We start from the raw sequence: 20,201 nt of genomic DNA on the forward strand, positions 1-20,201 counted from the left end.
GTGTTTTGAATTATCTTATTTAGAAGATATATATAGAATACTCCCTGCTATGTTGTAAAACCTGAATAAAGGGTAGCTATTATTACCTCACAATGGCCCTAAGAGTAAGTACTAGAATTATTTTTATTTTATAGATGAAAGTGACCTTGCTTAGGCAGATACAACTTTTTAGTAGCATAGATGTAAATTTAAGTCTGATTGTTCATTCGTCCAATTCTTAACATCTATGCCCACTTGCTCTGACACTTGAATACTTTTTTGAATTGTGGTTTCCTTTTAAGTGGTGTAAGTGTGTGAGTGTGTTTATACGCATACACATGCATATATAAAGTCAGGATACTGATACTGTACACAATGGCATGTCATAACTATTACATAGGAAGAGTTACTCAATATTAAATATTTTTGGCTCTTGATATACTATATTGAAATCTGTGCAAAATTAGTCAAAATACACTACACACACACACACACACACACACACACACGCAAATCAGGTTGACAACTGGGGATCAAGGTTTTCCATCATGTTATTTGTATATATATTCAACCCTTTTGAGTGATCAATGAGTTTTAATGAGTATGGAGGAATTTCACTTCTACAGTTTAAAACATACAGCATAATCATAGCAACAGCTTTAAATAATAACTGACAGCCATGCTTAAAAACCAACTCTACAGGCATGGTAGCACAAGGCACAAAAATCTGGTAACAATTTCTATCTCTAAGCAAAAGAAAATATTTATATGTTGAACTCTGGGAGAATCCTTGGGCAAAAGATCAAGTGGTCACAAAGGAAGCTGTGTTATTAATCACAAGATTATAGAATGTTTTATCTTATGAAGTATAGAGGACTTCCCATAGCTGAATGTAGCATACAATGAGTGCCAAAGTTAATCAGAGTAGCTTGGTAATTAAATTTTAATATTAATTACTGTCTTGTTTTGATACTAATAATGTAATAAAACTTCTTGAATAAATCCTGACATTGGAATCATGAGCAAAATTACTGTCAAATACTCAGAAGTTATCATAAAAGAAGTCATTAGTTTCTTCAAAATAAAATATAATTAAGAAGATTTATTCTATAAAACTGTCTGTCCAATTTAATGTATTTTGTTCCTCATTTTAAATTGTCTTTAGTACAGATTGTATCAGAAAGAAGAGATGTATGTTGTCTTCTGGATTCATATTAAATACAGAATTTGAGCAACTGTGTGAAGTAACTGCACCTGCAAAAAATCCAAAGCAACGAAATTTATTTTTTTTTCTGATCCATCTGGCCTTCCTCTACATATCATCTAACACTGAAGTAATAAAACACATTCTATAATTACGGATAGATATTATCAAGCATAGGTTTAGGAAAAGAACTTGCATTTTTTATGTATTATTTCATTTTTTGTCAGTAGATAATAGGTGTCATAAAGATATTGAGCATTTTGTCTTTATGTTATTTTAATTACATACTCACTGAATAAAGTGTAATAATTTCATAAGTCTCCTTTGAATAGGGGTAGGATTTTATTATCAACATTATTTTCTAGCTGCCTCTCCACTGCAGAAAGAATCTTCTTCACTAAGTACTCCAGAGTTTTACAGAAAAGCAAAGAGAAACACATCAAAAACATTTAGAATGAGATGGCCACTATAGAAATCTGCCTAGCTTACCTTTTTCAAACATTTATAAATAAGGAATGAGATATTCCAAGAATTAACTCAGCCTCAATCTATTAAACTTTTTAGTGCTTACATTTTATATTGTTAAAGACAACACATTTATAAGGTAACACCTATCACACTTATATACAAGGCCCATTCTCAAATACCTATTTTAATTGGTAGCAAAATGATACAGTTAATTTCCAAAGTTATTTGAGCTGTAACTTCAATTTTCTTTTCTTTTTTTTTATTTTTTGAGAAGTCGTCTCACTCTGTTGCCCAGGCTTGAGAGTAGTGGCATGATCTCAGATCACTGCAACCTCTACCTCCCAGGTTCAAGCAATTCTCCTGCATCAGCCTCCCAAGTAACTGGGAATATGGGTGTCTGCTGCCATGCCCAGATAATTTTTTGTTGTTGTTGTATTTTTAGTAGAGACAGGGTTTCACCATGCTGACCAGGCTTGTTTCAAACTCATGACCTCGTGATTCACCCACCTTGGCCTCCCAAAGTGCTGGGATTACAGGAGTAAGCCACCATGCCTGACCAACTTCAAATTTTTCTAATAAAGCCTTTAACCTGAGAAATTATCCAAAAGATGTTCTAAAATTCAAGGGAGTTAATCCTATGAACTTAAGTAAGAAGAAAACACAACATAAGTGAGGTAATTTGTTTTAATTCTAGTTTTTAAAAAATCATTCCCTTTGTTTTTAATTGACATCAGGTTTACTAGTCTTGGAGAGCTTTCAGAAAGTAATGAAAAGGGTCTTCAACTAAAAAGTCTTAGAATATTTTAATTAAAATTACTGGACAAAAAAGAAGAGAGGCAAACCATTTATAACCATATCCCTCTTGTACAAACAGGGATACACAAAACTATGCTCTGAGAATTTGTACAGCCAGAATGTGGACATAAAATATTTATGAAGGGTTAAACTATATATAGGATCTTTAAAGAATGAGAATGAACTCAGAAAGAGCACGTAAAGAAATTTTCATCTTGGTATGTTTGCATATTTCTGTTTTTATTTTGGGTATAATGAAAAACACCGGCTTATCACTTACAGTTATGTTTTATATTACTCTTTCATAGGAGTGTAAAATCTCTCCTCAGGACATAAATTATATAGAAAATACACATAATTATATAATAATCCTTTTGGGGCATTCTTGAATGTAGACACAAATACATACAGCACAAACATGAACTGCCATGTACAAGAAGTGGCAAATTCTGGGCGCATTTATTTTATCTTAAAGATGTGCTCATAGTTAAAAACATTGCAAAAACGGTTGTTAGCAATACAGCAAAATATTCAAATTGAGAATGAGATATTCAAACCTTAATGAGTCATATAACTTTCCTTATTCCTGAGAAAGAAGACAATTTATTCTACTAAATATCCACAAAACTACGAAACCTTTAGACTTACCTGAATATATATATATATATATATACATATATATATATATATATACATATATACATATATATATATATATACACACACACACACACACACACATATATATGCTTACATCAAAGCACCTGGTATATAACACTTAATATAAATTATGTATTAAATATGGTAATTACAAAGTATGGTATAATACAGTAATTACAATTACCATATTATTGTAAAGCATATGAATAATATACCCTTTCCATAGAGCATGATTTCAGTCAAATAAGGAAAGCAATACTTCAAATTACATAAACTATATTTTAAAATATTAATTATAATAAATTTCTTACTATCTTTTTTTTATTTTAAGTTCCAGGGTACATGTGGAGGATGTGCAGGTTTATTATATAGGTAAACGTGGGCCATGGTGGTATGCTGCACCTATCAACCCATCACAGAGATACTGAGCCCAGCATCCATTAGCTATTTTTCCTGATGTTCTCCTCCTCCCCCACCAACAGGCCCCAGTGTGTGTTGTTCTGTTCCCTGTGTTCATGTATTCTGATTGTTCAGGTCCCACGTATAAGTGAGAACATGCAGTGTTTGGTTTTCTGTTCCTGCATTAGTTTGCTGAGAATAACAGCTTCCAGCTCCATCCATGTCCCTGCAAAGGACTTAATCTCATTCCTTTTTGTGGCTGCATACTATTCCATGGTATATATGTACCATATTTTATTTATCCAGTCTATCACTGATGGGGATTTGGGTTGATCCCATGTCTTTGCTATTGTGAATAGCGCCACAGTGAACATACACATGCATGTATCTTTATAATAGGATGATTTATATTCCTTTGGGTACATAAACAGTAATGGGCTTGCTGTGTATTCTTGGTTCTAGGTCTTTGAGGAATCACTACACTCAATAAAATTAGATTAACCTTCCACAATGGTTAAACTAATTTACATTCTCACAAACAGTGTAAAAGGATTCTTATTTCTTTGCAACCCGGCCAGCATTTGTTGTTTCTAGACTTTTTAATAATCACCATTCTGACTAGCAGGAGATGGTGGGCTGAGGCTGAGATGGATGAACTGAGAGTAGTAGGATTCAGAAGATGGGTAATAACAAACTTCCCTGAGCTAGACAAGTATGTTCTAACCCAATGCAAAGACACTAACAACCATGATAAAACGTAACAGCAGCTGATAACCAGTTTACAGAGGAACATAAATGACCTGATGGAGCTGAGAAACATACCACAAGACCGTCACAATGCAATCACAGTGTCGATACCTGAATAGAAAGCAGAGTAAAGAATCTCAGAGCTGGAAGACTATCTTGCTGAAATAAGACAGGTAGAGAAGATTGGAGAAAAAAGAATAAAAATGAATGGACAAAACCTCTGAGAAACATGGAATTATGTAAATTCTGAAGCAGAGACTATTTGGGGTACCTGAAAGAGACAGGGAGAATGGAACCAAGTTGGAAAACCTACTTCAGAATATCATCCAGGAGAACTTCCCCAACCTAGAAAGCCAGGCCAACATTCAAATTCAGAAAATGCAGACAACCCCAGCAAGATACTCAGCGAGAAGTTCAACCCCAAGATACATAGTCATAAATTCTCCAAGATTGAAATGAAAGAAAAAAATGTTAAGGGCAGGCAGACAGAAAGGCCAGGTCACCTATACAAATGGAAGCCCATCAAAATAACAGCAGATCTCTCACCAGAAACACTAGAAGCCAGAAGAGACTGGGGGCTAATATTCAACACTTTGAAAGAAAAGAATTTCCAAGGCAGAATTTCATATACAGATAAAGTAAGCTTCATAAGTGAAGGAGAAATAAAATTCTTTTCAGAGAAGCAAATACGGAGGGAATTTATCACTATCATATTTCATAATTACGATCCAGCTAAAAGATATATATCCATCAGGGTCAAGGCAATTAGGAAAAAATGTATAAATTGCAATAAATATATTTACAAAAAATTACAGTGAAACAGGATCATTTGAGTTTTTGAATAAGTCAATCCAGGGTATATTTGCCCTCTTTTCTCATTGTAAGCCTCCACACAGCAAGAGTTATCATCTTCCCAACATTTAGAAACAAAGTATTTTCTATCTTTTTGTGCTACCTTCTAATCAACTTAAATACCCTCTGCTTGTGTCCAGGTATTATTCAAGTCAAATCTGAGTTTGAAATGCAAGAGAGCAGCTCTCCAAGCTGATTATTTTTTCATGTTTTGATCTCTTGCCATGCAACTGCTTCATAAGGTCAAAATGCCTCAAAGCTTTGACCTGAATACCAATCATACTTGCCAGCACAGTGTTCTTTATATGACCGCAATTGGATGCCTTGTCATCTCAGTCAGGATTTCCATACCCTGCCTCACAATTATAGGTTTTATCCAGTATGAGAACTTTGCTCATTCTTTATAGTAATTATTTAAAGGAATTTTTGAAACAATTGAGTGTGTCATGCGAGTAGTCATTAATGAAACTAATTTTTCTCCCATAATCATTATAGAAAATATACATACAAGTGAGCTTTGTTCTTCAAAGTCACAGCCTTACAGCCTATATTCTTGGAATTTTTGTTATGTAAGTTTTATCAAGCTCAATTTGACATGACTAAAAGAAAATTAATTGTTCTTATATGATAGTATTTCTCTGTTGTCTCTCTTCATCTCCTTTGGATTTCTCTTTTCCTGGGTAGCTCCATTTCTATCTTCCTATGAGCTCAAAAACCACCAGGCAACATTTGGCTCGGTCCTATGACGCATAATTTTTGGAAAGCCAATGAGGGAAAACTGAAACATGAGCTTAAGAAGACTCAAGTTTAGTGTTCTTGAAAACAACTTACATGATGTTAAGTCCTTTTCTTTGTTTCTGGCCCACAATATAACTGTTTGAAAATAAAATTAAAAGTGGATAGTGATCCACAAAAAGCCCTCCAGACTCACTAAACTGTACGACTTACGTATCAAGCTCAACCTTTTTCCCTTCAAATGCTTTCATGTCTGTGCCTTCATTTCACCTTCATAGCATCCCTATGATCAAGTAGAAGAGATACGTACTATAATGCATGTTGGACTTCATTTCATAAAGAAGCACATGAATCAAAACTAGTACCGTTTTATTTTAGAGTTACAAAAGTTGGAAGAGAAGAGGGCAAGTAAATTGCCTAGGTGGCGGTCCCGTAACTTTTAGGGAATTAAAAATAAGGCTTCTAATGCTTTTCTACCAACTGGGATAATCAAATCAGTCATATTTCTATAAGATGTACAAACTTCATCAAAAAGTAGTCCCATTACAAGGGAATGAGCATATTTATATACTATATTCCTAAGAAGGTCTCCCTTTTCACATTTCAGAGAGCATTCTGGAAAACCAAAATGTTGGGATTCACACACATGTCACTGTCTTCCTATTTTCTTTATACATTTATTTTAGGTTCGGGAGTTCATATGAAGGTTTGTTACATAGGTAAGTATGTGTCACAGGGGTTTGCTGTACAGATTATCTCATGGCACAGGTATTACGCCCAGTATCCCATAGTCATATTTTCTGCTTTTCTACTTCTTCCCACCCTTCCCCCTCAAGTAGATCCCAGCATGTGTTGTTCCCCAACATGGTCTGCAGATTATATCAAAGGCTTAGTAAAGATGCAGATTTTTAGATCATTATCATAGCTTATGCATGAGATTTTTCTGAGCCAAATGTTTAGGAATATGCATTTTAATTAGCTCGTCAGGTGGCTACTATGTGGACTTAAGTTTGATAACCACTGCATGCTACACAAATGAACTAGAACATGACCTATGGTTAACAGTCACAGCTCCACAAACACATCCCTTAAAAGGGATGCATGTCAAAATAACTTTATCAAATAATTGCCATCTTTCTTAACACAACAACTGACCATTTTATGGCAGCAATAATCTATGGAAGCAATGGTTACATATGGGAATAATATTAGTGTTGGGTTGAAAGTATCAAATTAACTAATGTCTCATGTATTTATTACATAAATACCAATGTATTGCAAAGAAGCCATGGGCAGATCACATAAAATAAGAGGAATCACAATATAGCAGTAAAGTTAACATTAGATCAATTAACTGCTAAAGTGTATTTAATGGAAAGCTAATGGAGTAATTTAATGACTGTGTGGGAAATTATTACAACTTATATTCATATTCCTTCAAATTTTAACTTTTTAATATGAAATTGGATTAACACAAAAAACAAACTGTTACTGAAAATCATATAGGCTGGTTTATCATATTGTCTTAAATTGTATTCCTGAAGGCAATACTACAAACTTCATGTCTTCAAAAGACATGCCCTAAGGGCTGCTTATCAGATGTCAAGTCTCAAGAAAACAAATTCCCCGCACTTGTCTCATGATAGAGGAAATATCTGCCTAAAATCTATTGAATATGAAAGTGTATGTATATAAACTGAGCTATGAACTGCAATTAGTGAAAGTTATTCCTTATAATGCCAAATTATGTGGCAGAATATGTTAAATACTGTTATATATAATGTTTATATCATTATTCTACCATCCAACTATGTAATTCAAAAAGAGGTACAACTTTTAAAATACCCCATTTTTTTAAGTTGCTAAATCTTTACAAATTATTATAACAAAACCACATACCACAAATGTTGCTGAAATGTTTCCATAATCTACAGCCCATATGTGTTAGTGTAACTAAGCCAAATTCAGGATTTCATGAAATCAGCAGTCTATGGCAGAAAAAGTTCAATAGTCAAATAATTATTTGCACTAATAAAAAACTTTCAGAGAAATCAAAGGACCTGAACCCTAGTCCTGCTCCTACCACTAACTTGTCTTGAAAAATTTACTTTTTGTCTTAGAAAATTTACTTTTCTAAGTTTCATTTTTCTCAAGAGTAAAATAGAGTTGACTACCAGTCCTCATGGTTCGAGCAATCTCTGACTTGGGATTAGAGTGTGATGATACAGTTCCCCAGCATTTTGTTCACCTGCTCTAAATCACTCAGTGAGTCATTACTACTGGGCTGGAAGGGACTCACTCTAGGTCAGTAACAAGTTCAGTTAATTAGCACTTTACCTCAGTACCATTCTCCAATAAGAAGACAGGCAAAAGAACCATGTTTTTATTTAACTAAATACAAGGCAAAACCAATTTGGTTACTTCTTTTGTAGGATTATAATATTACTCTCTTAATGCAGGTTTCAGAAATCTCTGAGATCATCTATAGCATGATAATTGGTATCACTAACCTGTGCTGTACTCTTTTCAAGTTTTTGTACTAAGTTATCCCAACACCGGGCAAAATTTTCCAGCCATGCTTCCGTCTTTTTGGTCACTGACTTATTCTTCAATGTTGAAAGAAGATCTTGTTTGAGTGAATAAAGTTTGTCCATGGATTGTTTTTTCTTTTCTAGATCTGCTTTTAAAACCTGTTAAGAAAGATCACAGATTAAGCCTGGGTTACATTTTTAAGCCACTATAGCTCAATCTGCTTTGCATGTATTTGCTCATTTATATAGATAAGAAAATATTGCAAACATGCCTGCAAAGGATCAAAAGTTCAGACAAATATAGGTAGAAAGTTATAATCTATAGAAATTTCCCAAGAAGTTTGAAGAGATGAGAAAGTCAGGGGTAGGATAAAGACCTAGTAGAGGCAATTCAGAGCTACCTTAAAATATCTGAAGAACATTCAAGTGAAAAGGTAATACTGCTTCAAAAGGCAAAACAGGTCAACATGTGGAAGATGGAACACATGGGTCTTGGATTTCCCCTTAATTCCTGACAGAATTCAAATGAAAACTGACAATCAGGTACCAGGAGTTCTGCAGAAAAGCTAGTGAGTTGAGAAAATGAGAATGGCTAAGGAAATTGGCCATGCTGAAATGCTGTGATTATTTGGATAAAATACAATATTATTTTTTCCACAATTTTAACATTCCATTCATTATTTGGAGATAAAAATCTCATTATGTGATTTACTGACCTTAAAATTTTTGCAGCATCCATTCATCAGTCAGCATCTGGTTATTTGAGTAATTATTTTTAAAAGCTAATTGTAGAGCCCATTAAGTAAAAGAACTAAGTTGTTGGGCATGATATAAATCCTTCAGCATCTCTTTTCAGATTTAGTAATAAATACTTATGTGTCTTATGGAGCAATTTTTATACCATTTATATTTCCAAATTTCCTGTGAGCTGTGGAGGGTTACATACTCCCTTTGGTTGATTTGAAAGGAATCAACTACTGATTATGTGAAATCAGTAGATCAGGGCAGTTTTTTCTTTTGCTTGACTCAGTAAGCTTGCTGGCACACTGGGAAATTCAATTCCTGAGTACTACACATTACTCCCTGACTTAATTTGTAAACACAGGAGAAGAAGGAAGAGAAATAAAAAGAAAATTATTTTACAGTCCCTTAACAACCCCCTATTTTTGGCAGTAACAAATACAATGAATATAAACTAAACCATGATACCTGTCTTTCTGAAACAAATGCAAGTTTAAGAACTAACCTTTCATATAGCAAAGAAATTGTCATGAAACAGATGCACCAACTGCTCGTGAACCCAAGTGCCCCCAACATAGAGAAGTGAATAAACCTTCCTGAAAAGGGCAATCTAAGTAGCCCATTTTGGCATGACACCTGCATTGGTATCTCTAAACTGCAGAATGCTCTAGTGCAGGCATCCTCAAACTGCGGCCCCCCAAGGCCATTTATCTGGCCCCCCGCCGCACTTCAGGAAGGGGCACCTCTTTCATTGGTGGTCAGTGAGAGGAGCACAGTATGTGGCGGCCCTCCAATGGTCTGAGGGACAGTGAACTGGCCCCCTGTGTAAAAAGTTTGGGGGCGCCTGCTCTAGTGTCTCCTTCAATTAGTTTGTCTTATACTCAGAATCTCCTTCATCTGGTACATGTTATAGTTCAGTCCTCATGCCGTTTTTAAGGGGAAACAAAGCAAGATTTAAATTTCATTTCTAATTTTTCCTTAATAATTCAGTATTTTTCTGAATTTAGAATACAATAGACCAAAACATGAATTAAGATATTATACACTGAATTCATATCAAAATAAAATTCGTGATGTGGGGGTTTAGCAATAAATAAATGGGTTTTTTGTTTGTTTGTTTGTTTTTTGAGACAAAGTCTCACTCTGTCTCCCAGGCTGGAGTGCAGTAGCGTGATCTTAGCTCACTGCAGCCTCCATCTTCCAGATTCAAGCAATTCTCCTGCCTCAGCCTCCCAAGTAGCTGAGATTACAGGCACACGTCACTATGCCCAGCTGATTTTTATATTTTTAGTAGAGACAGGGTCTCACCATGTTGGCCCAGCTGGTCTTGAACTGCTGACCTCGAGGGATCTGCCCACCTTGGCCTCCCAAAGTGCTGGGATTACAGGCGTGAGCCACTGCACCTGGCCCAATAGATAGGTTTTGTATATTTATTTTACTTGTTTAATTCACATATTAGCTTTCTGTTAAATTTAAGTGAATATTTGCAATAGTATTAGAACAAAGGTTTACGTTACCTTTTCCAAGCTGAGAGCCATATTTGAATTTATTTTTTTATTTTTATTTTATTTTATTTTATTTTATTTTATTTATTTATTTTTGAGACGGAGTTTCGCTCGTTACCCAGGCTGGAGTGCAATGGCACGATCTCGGCTCACCGCAACCTCCGCCTCCTGGGTTCAGGCAATTCTCCTGCCTCAGCTTCCTGAGTAGCTGGGATTACAGGCACGTGCCGCCATGCCCAGCTAATTTTTTGTATTTTTTTTAGTAGAGACGGGGTTTCACCATGTTGACCAGGATGGTCTTGATCTCTTGACCTCGTGATCCACCCGCCTCGGTCTCCCAAAGTGCTGGGATTACAGGCTTGAGCCACCGCGCCCGGTGCCATATTTGAATTTATATTCCCCCCAGTTACTTTAAACAGTATCATTTTCCTTTTTTCTTTACCACAGAAAGAGGCACAATATAAATAAAGAAACAAATTTAAAAATAAAACAATATGTAAGTACAATCCTCTTTGGCTTACTTTCTCAGAGTGTAAGAAATTATTTTACATAGCCATATGTGTAAGGCTAAAGGGTATACCTATTATTTAAACAAAATATGTGACGATTTGGAAACATGTCAGAACGGGAGTGTGAAAATTATGTTTAAAGAAGAGGATTGCAATAAAAACCTGTGAGTAACATCGTGGTACCTCAACAAATGAAAGTAAGCCTCCTGTTTTAATATTAAGCCAAATGAACAAAAATGAAAGTGAAAGTCACCATTAAAAATAGAATTAGAGGCCAGACACAGTGGCTCACGCCTATAATTCCAGTACTTTGGGAGGCTGAGGTGGGTGGATCACAAGATCAGGAGTTCAAGACCAGCCTGGCCAACATAGTGAAACCTCATCTCTACTAAAAATACAAAAATTAGCTGGGCATGTTGGTATATGCCTGTAGTCCCAGACACTCAGGAGGCTGAGGCAAGAGAATCATTTGAACCTGGGAGGTGGAGGGTGCAGTGAGCCAAGATTGTTCCACTGCACTCCAGCCAGGGCAACAGACGAAGATTTCATCTCAAAAAAAAAAAAACAAAATACAATTAGAAAAAGTGCACTTAAGGTAGAATAGAAACAATATTATAATTGTGTGATTACTGAATGAATTTTTGTATGTCTATATGACAAAAACACTGAACCCAGATTTCTACCTAGTAAATTCTGGATATGAACTTCAAAAATGATGATGGCAGATTATTTGTTTGGTCTTAATTTCTTTACCCCTCTCTCTCTCTCCCTTTTTCCATCTTTCAGTCATCCCCCAGTTCCATAAGGATTCCTCCAGGATGATTAACAAAGGGAGTAAAAGGAAAAAAATCCATGATGGTGCCAGATACATCGGATCGTAGAATTCATTAGAATTACCTTGCCCTGTCTATCCATTGATGTCAATTTTTTAAGCTTAGATCTTAAACATGCATATTAAATAACTATGATTTGTTACTAATTATTGCATAAACTATGTATTTCTACATATCAGTAATTAATCATAGGTCTATGAGTACGAGACCCATAGTACTCTAGAAAATTCAGGTAGCAAAAGGAAGATCTAGAAAATTTGTACAAGGTAAAGATCAGCTGGGGCAGTAAAAGGAGAAATATATTTTATTTTTATGAAAGACAGGCATGTGGACCTACCTCCAAGGTAGGCAGGAAGGTATAGTCAATAAATCAGATTGGGTCACCAGTGGATATGGAGAAGAGACAAATACGCTGTTCAAGATGACTTAAAGTGAAAAAATAATGTATCCTTACAAAAGGCCCAGGAAACCTTAGCCTTATTCTCATCAGGAATATTCATAAGAGAATAATGCCAAGACAACTTCTCCTATATTGGAAAAATTAAACTTTGTACCTGTATTATATGTAGTTACTTATTTATACGTAGGATGTGCTCTGATTCTTCCTAACACCAGTTTGTACTTTGGGACGTTGATATATCACAGAGGTTCTCATCTTGAAAGAACATCACAACTACCTGAATGCATTTCTAGAATGCCAATGACTAGGCTCTATTTCCAGTTTCTAAATCAGTAGTTCTGAAGATGACCTAACAATGTGCATTTCTAACAAATTTCCTTGATACTGATGCTGCTGCTCTGGGGAACACATTTTGAGAAACATTGATTCTGTCTGAATGAATTATTTGAGGGCCATCACAGGAGATGAGGTGAAGGTAGCAAGTCAAACAACAATGTCAATGGGAACTTGCTCAGTTACCATAAGCACTTCATCCATGTATTTCCTTTGATCCCACAGCCATTTGAGTCTCTTCAATTCCCAGCTACCTTATACACCATACTCTCGTGCATCACCATGCTTCCCCAGAGCAATACTTCCCTGGCAAACACCAACAGTCCCCACAGCAGCAATACATTTACCCAGGAACAGCTTTCTTCTAGACTGGTAATTTACATGATTCTACAAATCTTATAATTCACCTCATAAAAGCTACTGTTTGTTTCCTTTCATTTTCATCCTTGATGCCAAAGCAGTTTAAAATTTAAATCAGCATTGATTATAAAAAATAATAGATCTACATGATTTGGATATGAATCCCCAAGATTTAGAGCAAATTAAATGTCATAATCCCTATCTCCCACTCCAGTGATAGGGAGGAGACAGTCCCATGGGTTATTAGTGATAGCATTTCACAACAAATTACACTGATTGTAAATAAAAGAGAGTTTTCACACAGTGTATCTATACCTAGATATGCAGTGGAAACTGGTGACAGATGGTACCTGTTTTGGGTCTCAGATTGTGACATATTTTAATGAACATTAAATTCTTATTCACTGCCTGAGTCAGCAGGGGAATTTTACCTCAAATTCTAGACCAGCTGTCAGGTTTCGTTAATTGGCTTAAACTATCAAATGATAAGACCTATAGAAAACATATTTTCTCTTTGTTCACAAGGTGACATAATACAAATTTTAATCCAATTGAAAAATTATTGCAACTTGGTTAAAAGAGCATTTTTATGGCCCTGAGGCTAGCATAGATTTCTGCTCACAAAAATATTAACATAGAGACACATGATTGTTAGAAATGACAGTTCTCAGACTCAATTACTTTTTTCCAAGAAATCAAATGATATGAGGAGTTTTGCAATAGATTGAAAGGCCTGGGCCTGCGTCTGGATGTCTTAGTGTTCATTTTAAGTCTGATACTATTGTTACAGGACACAGGCCCTGTGTTTTTTCTTGACCTCGATTTTCTCTTTGAAATAACCTGAGTGGCGGGTCCTAATGAACTTTAGATGTGTAATTAGATTGAAAGAACACTAGATAAGATGCAAAATCTCATCTAGCTTTAACATATTTGAATTTTGTCAGTTTGTGGCTTCCTAAAAACACTTTCTTGATTGGCAAGTCCAGTCAAGAATATATGAAGGAACTTTCACTAGATATTAAGACTTGGAATTCATTATCATGCAAAACAACTATAATATTCTGGTATTTTCCAATATAATATGTGGTATTTTCCAAAGATGGCTGTAAAATATCCTCATCTCAGATGCTTTGCTATAACTTGACCTTGGTGCTTCTCCATGAGGAAACAAAATCTAATTCATTTTCCTTGAATCTGGGCAGACTTGTGACTTTTTCAACTCACAGAAAATGATTGACTATCTCCATTATGACTGAGCGTCTGAAGCACATGGTTCTGTATTTAACTAGCAATATATCTTGGCTCTTAATCAGAGGGAACGACTGCACTTTGATAATCAGTGGTCGGTCACTTACTTAATGAAAGGATTCATATTTTGCCTGAGAAGAAAAATGTTTGTAAGGAATATTCTGCTTTAAGGAGATGTAATCCTTACCTCCATTCCTCTACATATGGTAAAATTCATCATAAATTTATTCTCTCCTCTCTGTGGCATGTGACAGTGTGTACCACATCCTACCTTTTTGAAATATTCCTTCTCTTCACTTTTGTGATACCACTTCCCCCTCGTACTCTTGAATGATACCTGCTCAATCTTTTTGTAAACATCCTGTCCTCTGTCTACTCCTTGATTGTAGATATTCCCCCTGGAATCTATTCCTTTTACTTAATGTGTCACTCTGCACAATCCCTCAGAAGCATTTTGATTGCTTCTGAATCACTAACTAGTCATGAACCCTTTTCTGAGATTCTAATTGTGTAAACCAGCTAATGGAAAGCATGGTTGCCTGGAAGACACTCTACACTGAATATATCCAAATCTGAAATAATTATCATTCTTGTCATTCCAGCTACTCCTCTTCTATTCTCTCATTAGGGCTACTAACCCTCCTAGGAACCCAGTCACCGAAATGAAACATCTGGGAACCATTTCAAAATTCTGCCTGTTATCAAAAGTTTTGGGCATCACAACTTAACATTCTAATGTCTCTCTCCCTTTCTTAATACCCAGTGCTTCTTAGTTCAGGTATTCTGATTAGTCCTCATACCATCAAACATCGTCCTACCAAAATGTATTACCGAAATGCAAATGTGATTTTCTTTTTCTTTCTTTTTTTTTTTTTTTGGCAAACTTTCAATCACTCCCAACCAGCAGCATGCCAAACTACAAATATATCAGATATTTTTGTACTTGTGTTTTGAAACATATACAGATTACTTTTCTGGACTCTGTTTTTGACAGTTACATCACTTAAGAAACTCTATATTCTTTGAGCAATGATTTCTTATCAATAACAACCTAGCTTGTAATAACAAGTAATACATAAGTGAATCTATTTTAAATTAAAAGACCAATGAGGCTTAGCATTTATGGAGCCAAAAATGTATGAAACAAATATCTGCTAAAATGGTACATATTTTAAGTAAGTGGAAAAATTTACTTAAGTTTAGAAATGATTCAATTCTTATGAAGTACAATATATAATATTGATACAGATATAAATTGATTCACTAGGGGAATTTATACAACACTATTTACAATCATTTTGTTTTACAATAGTTCATATCAAGTGAACATTTAATTGAATCTTTCAAAAATTTTAAGAAATCATAATATAGAATATTTCACTTGAAAAAATAAGCTCATAATATCAGACTGCCCTCTTTTAGTAGAAATGATAAAATTCACAGAGTGAGAGAAGCTTTCAGGTTATTTGTTTTTAATCATGGAAATTCCTGCTGAAACCAAATGTTTCAATAAAGCCTTTCCTAAAGTCCATTTATTGCCAAAGGAATCTCACTTCTCAAAACACATGGGACACTTACAGTCAATGCCATATGATTGGCTTTAATGGTTTTTGTTTGAATAACTAGGTGATGTCTGGATCTTTGTATTCTCCAAATCTCACATTGAAATGTGATTCTCACTGTGGAGGAGTTAGGGCCTGGTGGGAGGTGACTAGATCATGAGGGTGTATGTCTCATGAATGACTTAGCACAATCCCTTTGGTGATGAGTGAGCTCTCATTCAGTTAATTCACATGAGATTTGGCTGTTTAAAAGAGTCTGAGACATTCCCCTTATCTCTTTTGTTTCCACTCTTGCCATGTGATATGCACTGGCTCCCCTTCTCCTTTTGCCGTAATTGTAAGCTTCCTGAGGCCCTTACCGGCAGCAGATGCTGGCGTCATGCCTCTTGTACAGTCTGCAGAATCATGAGCCAGTTAAATCTCTTTATTTTATAAGTTACCCAGTCTCAGGTATTCCTTTATGATAACACAAAAGTTGGCTAATAAACTAAGGTTCAACTCTGTGAATGTGAGGATAATTGTCACTTGTGTCTCTCATGTATTACTCTTGAGAATCAACTTTAGCCTATTATTTTAGAACTATGCTGCTTCGAACTGTATTAAAGGTTCACAAACATTTCTTAGTATTACTTTATTAATTGTAATTGATGTCTTATTCTGGTATGCTATGTTTCTTCAACAGTATAACTTTGTTTGAAAAAAACAAGTTGAAAATCTACCTAGTGATTTCCTTACTTTAATTCAGAAAAGCAGCAGTATGACATATTTGAATAATCTATGATCCAAGCAAAAACAATAAACATTTAATAGTCAATAGCATAGAAGAGATTAAATAATAGTGATAATATACACTATTGGGTTTTTATAAGAATACTAAAAGCTAGAAAGTACATACGGCCAGTTTTTGAAGACTTGATAACATTTCATTTTGATCCTTAAAGCCAGTTGTGTGAATCTTGTTCACTGCATCTTCTTTTTCTGAAAGCCATGCACTAAAAAGGCACTGGAAGACATTAAAGAATTCCAAGGAATAAATAATTAAACATAAATCTTTATTTTTCCAATTTAATATCCCCCGTGTCTTTTACAGCTAGTTTCTCACACATGACTCACCTGTTCTTCAGTAAGACGCTGCCATTTGAGAAGAACGTCTTGTAAAAGAACCCAGCGGTCTTCTGTCCACCTACAGATGTTTGCCCATCGATCTCCCAGTACCTGGGAAAGAGACAATCAGCCGCAGTATCAGCAAACAATTGTTAACTACATTTTTATTAAAAATGAAATGAATCATTTGCCTGGTATCTGAGTCTCCTATGTACATGAGAAGTTGGCAAGGACACTCTTCCTGATCTGCTTACATTTAAACAAGTGGTATGCCTTTCATTTGTCTTTATCTCACCAAGTTTTGTACCTTTCCTAGAAAAGCAAAGATACTTATGAGCAATATGAAGTGGTTATCATACCACTATATATATAAAATGTCTCTACAGCAAATGTAAGATAGCAAAGATGCACATACAGAAGTAGAGAGGATTTTGAAATGAGAACATGTAAAATGTGTATCTTCCTTAGGTTTGAAAATATACCTTAAAGAATAAAAGTCTAATTACTAAACAGAATGCCTCAAAAGAATCTTAATGGAGGCAGTCTTGCATAATGAGAATTGCCTACCATCTGGATTGCAGAAGACAATTCTAAATTAGACTCCATTCATAGGTAGATTGTTAATTTTTCTCATTTATTATTACAAAAGTATTAAAATTTTCTGTGTCTAAACTACTTTAATGAGAAAACTGTTATAAACTCTGAGTAAAAACTACTATATCATTAACATGTCACTAATGTCTAAGAACACAGACTATTTTCACATGTAACATAAACCAACTATCAATGATTTTTGGATGGGAAATACGTACTGTGATGCTTTCTATGAAAAGAAGGTGTTTAAAAAATACGGTATTTACTTCAACTTCATTAATATGTAACTTATAGCCTAAAATTTCAAGTTTTTTGACTTTTTCACATATACAAGAAAGTTATTATCTCATATACAGGAAGTTTAAAGCTAGAAATATCATAAACTGCAGACATGCCTTATTTTATATAGAATTAGAGCTAGAAAAAATGTAAGTCATATTTTTGAAAAATCCATTCAGTGTCTATAAGTCTCATAATTTCTGTTACTTGACACTACATATATGTATTAACCCATCTAGAAGATATTAACACATGATTTAATGAACACAAGTGAAATGAGCGTCATGAAAATAATCCACCTATTTCTTTTCTTTGTTTGAGATGGAGTTTCACTCGTTGCCCAGGCTGTAATGCAATGGTGCTATCTCAGCTCACTGAAACCTCTGCCTCCTGGGTTCAAGCAATTCTCCTGTCTCAGGCTCCCTGGTAGCTGGGGCTACAGGCATGTACCACCATGCCCGGCTAATTTTGTATTTTTAGTAGAGATGGGGTTTCGCCATGTTGGCCAGGCTAGTCTCCAACTCCTGATCTCAGGTGATCCACCCGACCTGGCCTCCCAAATTGCTGGGATTACAGGTGTGAGCCACCAGGCCTTACCCTAATCCACCTATTTCTAAGTGACTTAAAGAGTCATGTTTCTTAAATTGTTTGATCTATGATCCACCTAAAAAAAATACACACATGGGTATACAGAAGCCTGTAAACATTTTTCTACAGTATTAAAATCATCATGTACTTATACGTAGTTCAATCATGAACGAGTTTTCCGTTTTTCTTCATAAATATCAATGTTATTGCTTTTAGCATAATATAACTAGATTTTTTCCTATTTTGTAGTTTCATTCTCTTACTCAACTTATTTTGAGTTTTGTTAGTTTACAATAAAAGCCATAGCACTCAAATGATGATGCAAGATGCCCACAGGAATTGTGTCAGCTTAAATCAATGAATTCAGTAACTTTAACCATGTAACTATTATGATCGAGTATATGCAGGTTTTTCTAAAACATACTTGAAGTTTTATTTAGTGAACTTTCTAGTGACCCTGTCAGTACATGTCGGGCAAAATGGCATTTAACAAAATGGTTAATAGATTAGTTGTGGGAGAAAAAAAGCTTTGAATGGAGAAAATCTTATCTCTTAACTATATACCATCTGCCTCATGTGATGATGCAGATCTAAAAAGTCAAAATGTGGGAAATTTATTGTAGCATATCAACCCCAGTGAAGAAGACAGTCAAGGGAAGAAAGAACAAACTCAAGCTATAGCATCACATTCAAAAACAAAATAGAGACTTCTAAGTGAATATAGCATCTACTTTCTAGTGCTGTAAGACATACAGATAGTGTCCACTGAAGCAGCATTTTAAGCTTCTAACCCCAATAGCTGGAAATGTATAATTTATTAATTTTACTGGGATATTGTATAAAACAAATCCAAATAAAGATCCTTTATTCCAGGTTGCATACGATTTTCAAATTTATTGAAATTCTGAGATGTAGTAATGCAATGCATTTACTATTGCAGTTTTGTTCACTGTATGAATGAATCACAAAAAAATGAATATAGTAGTTCCCCTTTATCCACAGCAGACATGTTCCAAAATCCTCAGGCGGATGCCTAAAACTGCAGATAGTAAAAAACTCTATATATACTCTTTATAAATGTATTTTTCTTTCTTCACAATTTCATGGATAGAAAATTCGTTTTTACCAAAAATTTTGATAAACCCCAGCATATGGTTTTTTTCTTGCCTTATTAAGTTGGAAACTGTTATCTTCTCACATAAAGAAAACCCTTTACAGTTTTTCTTGGGCATATTTGAACTGCCGATATAACTACTCTTGCACTTTGGGGCCATGACTGAGTATAATAAGGGTGACTTGAACACAAGCATTGTGATATCATGACAGTTGATCTGAGAACCAAGACAGGTACTGAGTAATGGGTGGCTAGCGCTGACAGCATGAAGATGCTGGGCATAGGGGTGACTCAGTCCTGGTTGGGACAGAAGTGGGATGGCACACGATTTCATCATGCTACTCAAAACAGCATGCGATTTAGAATGTATGAATTATTCCTGGAGTTTTTCATTTAATATTTTCTGACAATGGTTGACTGTCAGTAATTGAAACCAAGGAGAACAAAACCATGGATAAGGGAGAAATGCAGGGATTGCTGTAATTTACTACTCTTTTAAGCACATAGGCAACCTATTTAAGACAACTATTTAAAAAATATCACTGAAAGTATCCTTTGTATCCAAATAATGATTGTAGATAATTTTGATAATTTATTGAAGCAAGGTTATGATTCAGCTAATATTTAACTTACAGTTAACGATAGCCATCAAGGTATTCAT

The 20,201-nt window shown here is 34.9% G+C and overlaps 1 protein-coding gene across 10 annotated transcripts in view; it reads right to left on the minus strand.

Moving 5' to 3' along the window:
* The window catches only part of DMD (dystrophin), a 2,654,855-nt gene that overhangs the window by 1,481,231 nt on the left and 1,153,423 nt on the right, over positions 1–20,201 (minus strand). For all 10 annotated transcript variants that reach the window (XM_074391460.1, XM_074391461.1, XM_074391462.1 and 7 more), the window contains 3 exons: positions 16,975–17,076; positions 16,757–16,864; positions 8,350–8,529 (listed from right to left, as the gene is read on the minus strand). In XM_074391460.1, the coding sequence (XP_074247561.1) occupies positions 8,350–8,529; positions 16,757–16,864; positions 16,975–17,076 (390 nt within the window). The remainder of the gene's footprint in view (positions 1–8,349; positions 8,530–16,756; positions 16,865–16,974; positions 17,077–20,201) is intronic.

This window comes from Saimiri boliviensis, chromosome X (assembly GCF_048565385.1).
Source record: "Saimiri boliviensis isolate mSaiBol1 chromosome X, mSaiBol1.pri, whole genome shotgun sequence".
Taxonomy (NCBI): Eukaryota; Metazoa; Chordata; class Mammalia; order Primates; family Cebidae; genus Saimiri; species Saimiri boliviensis.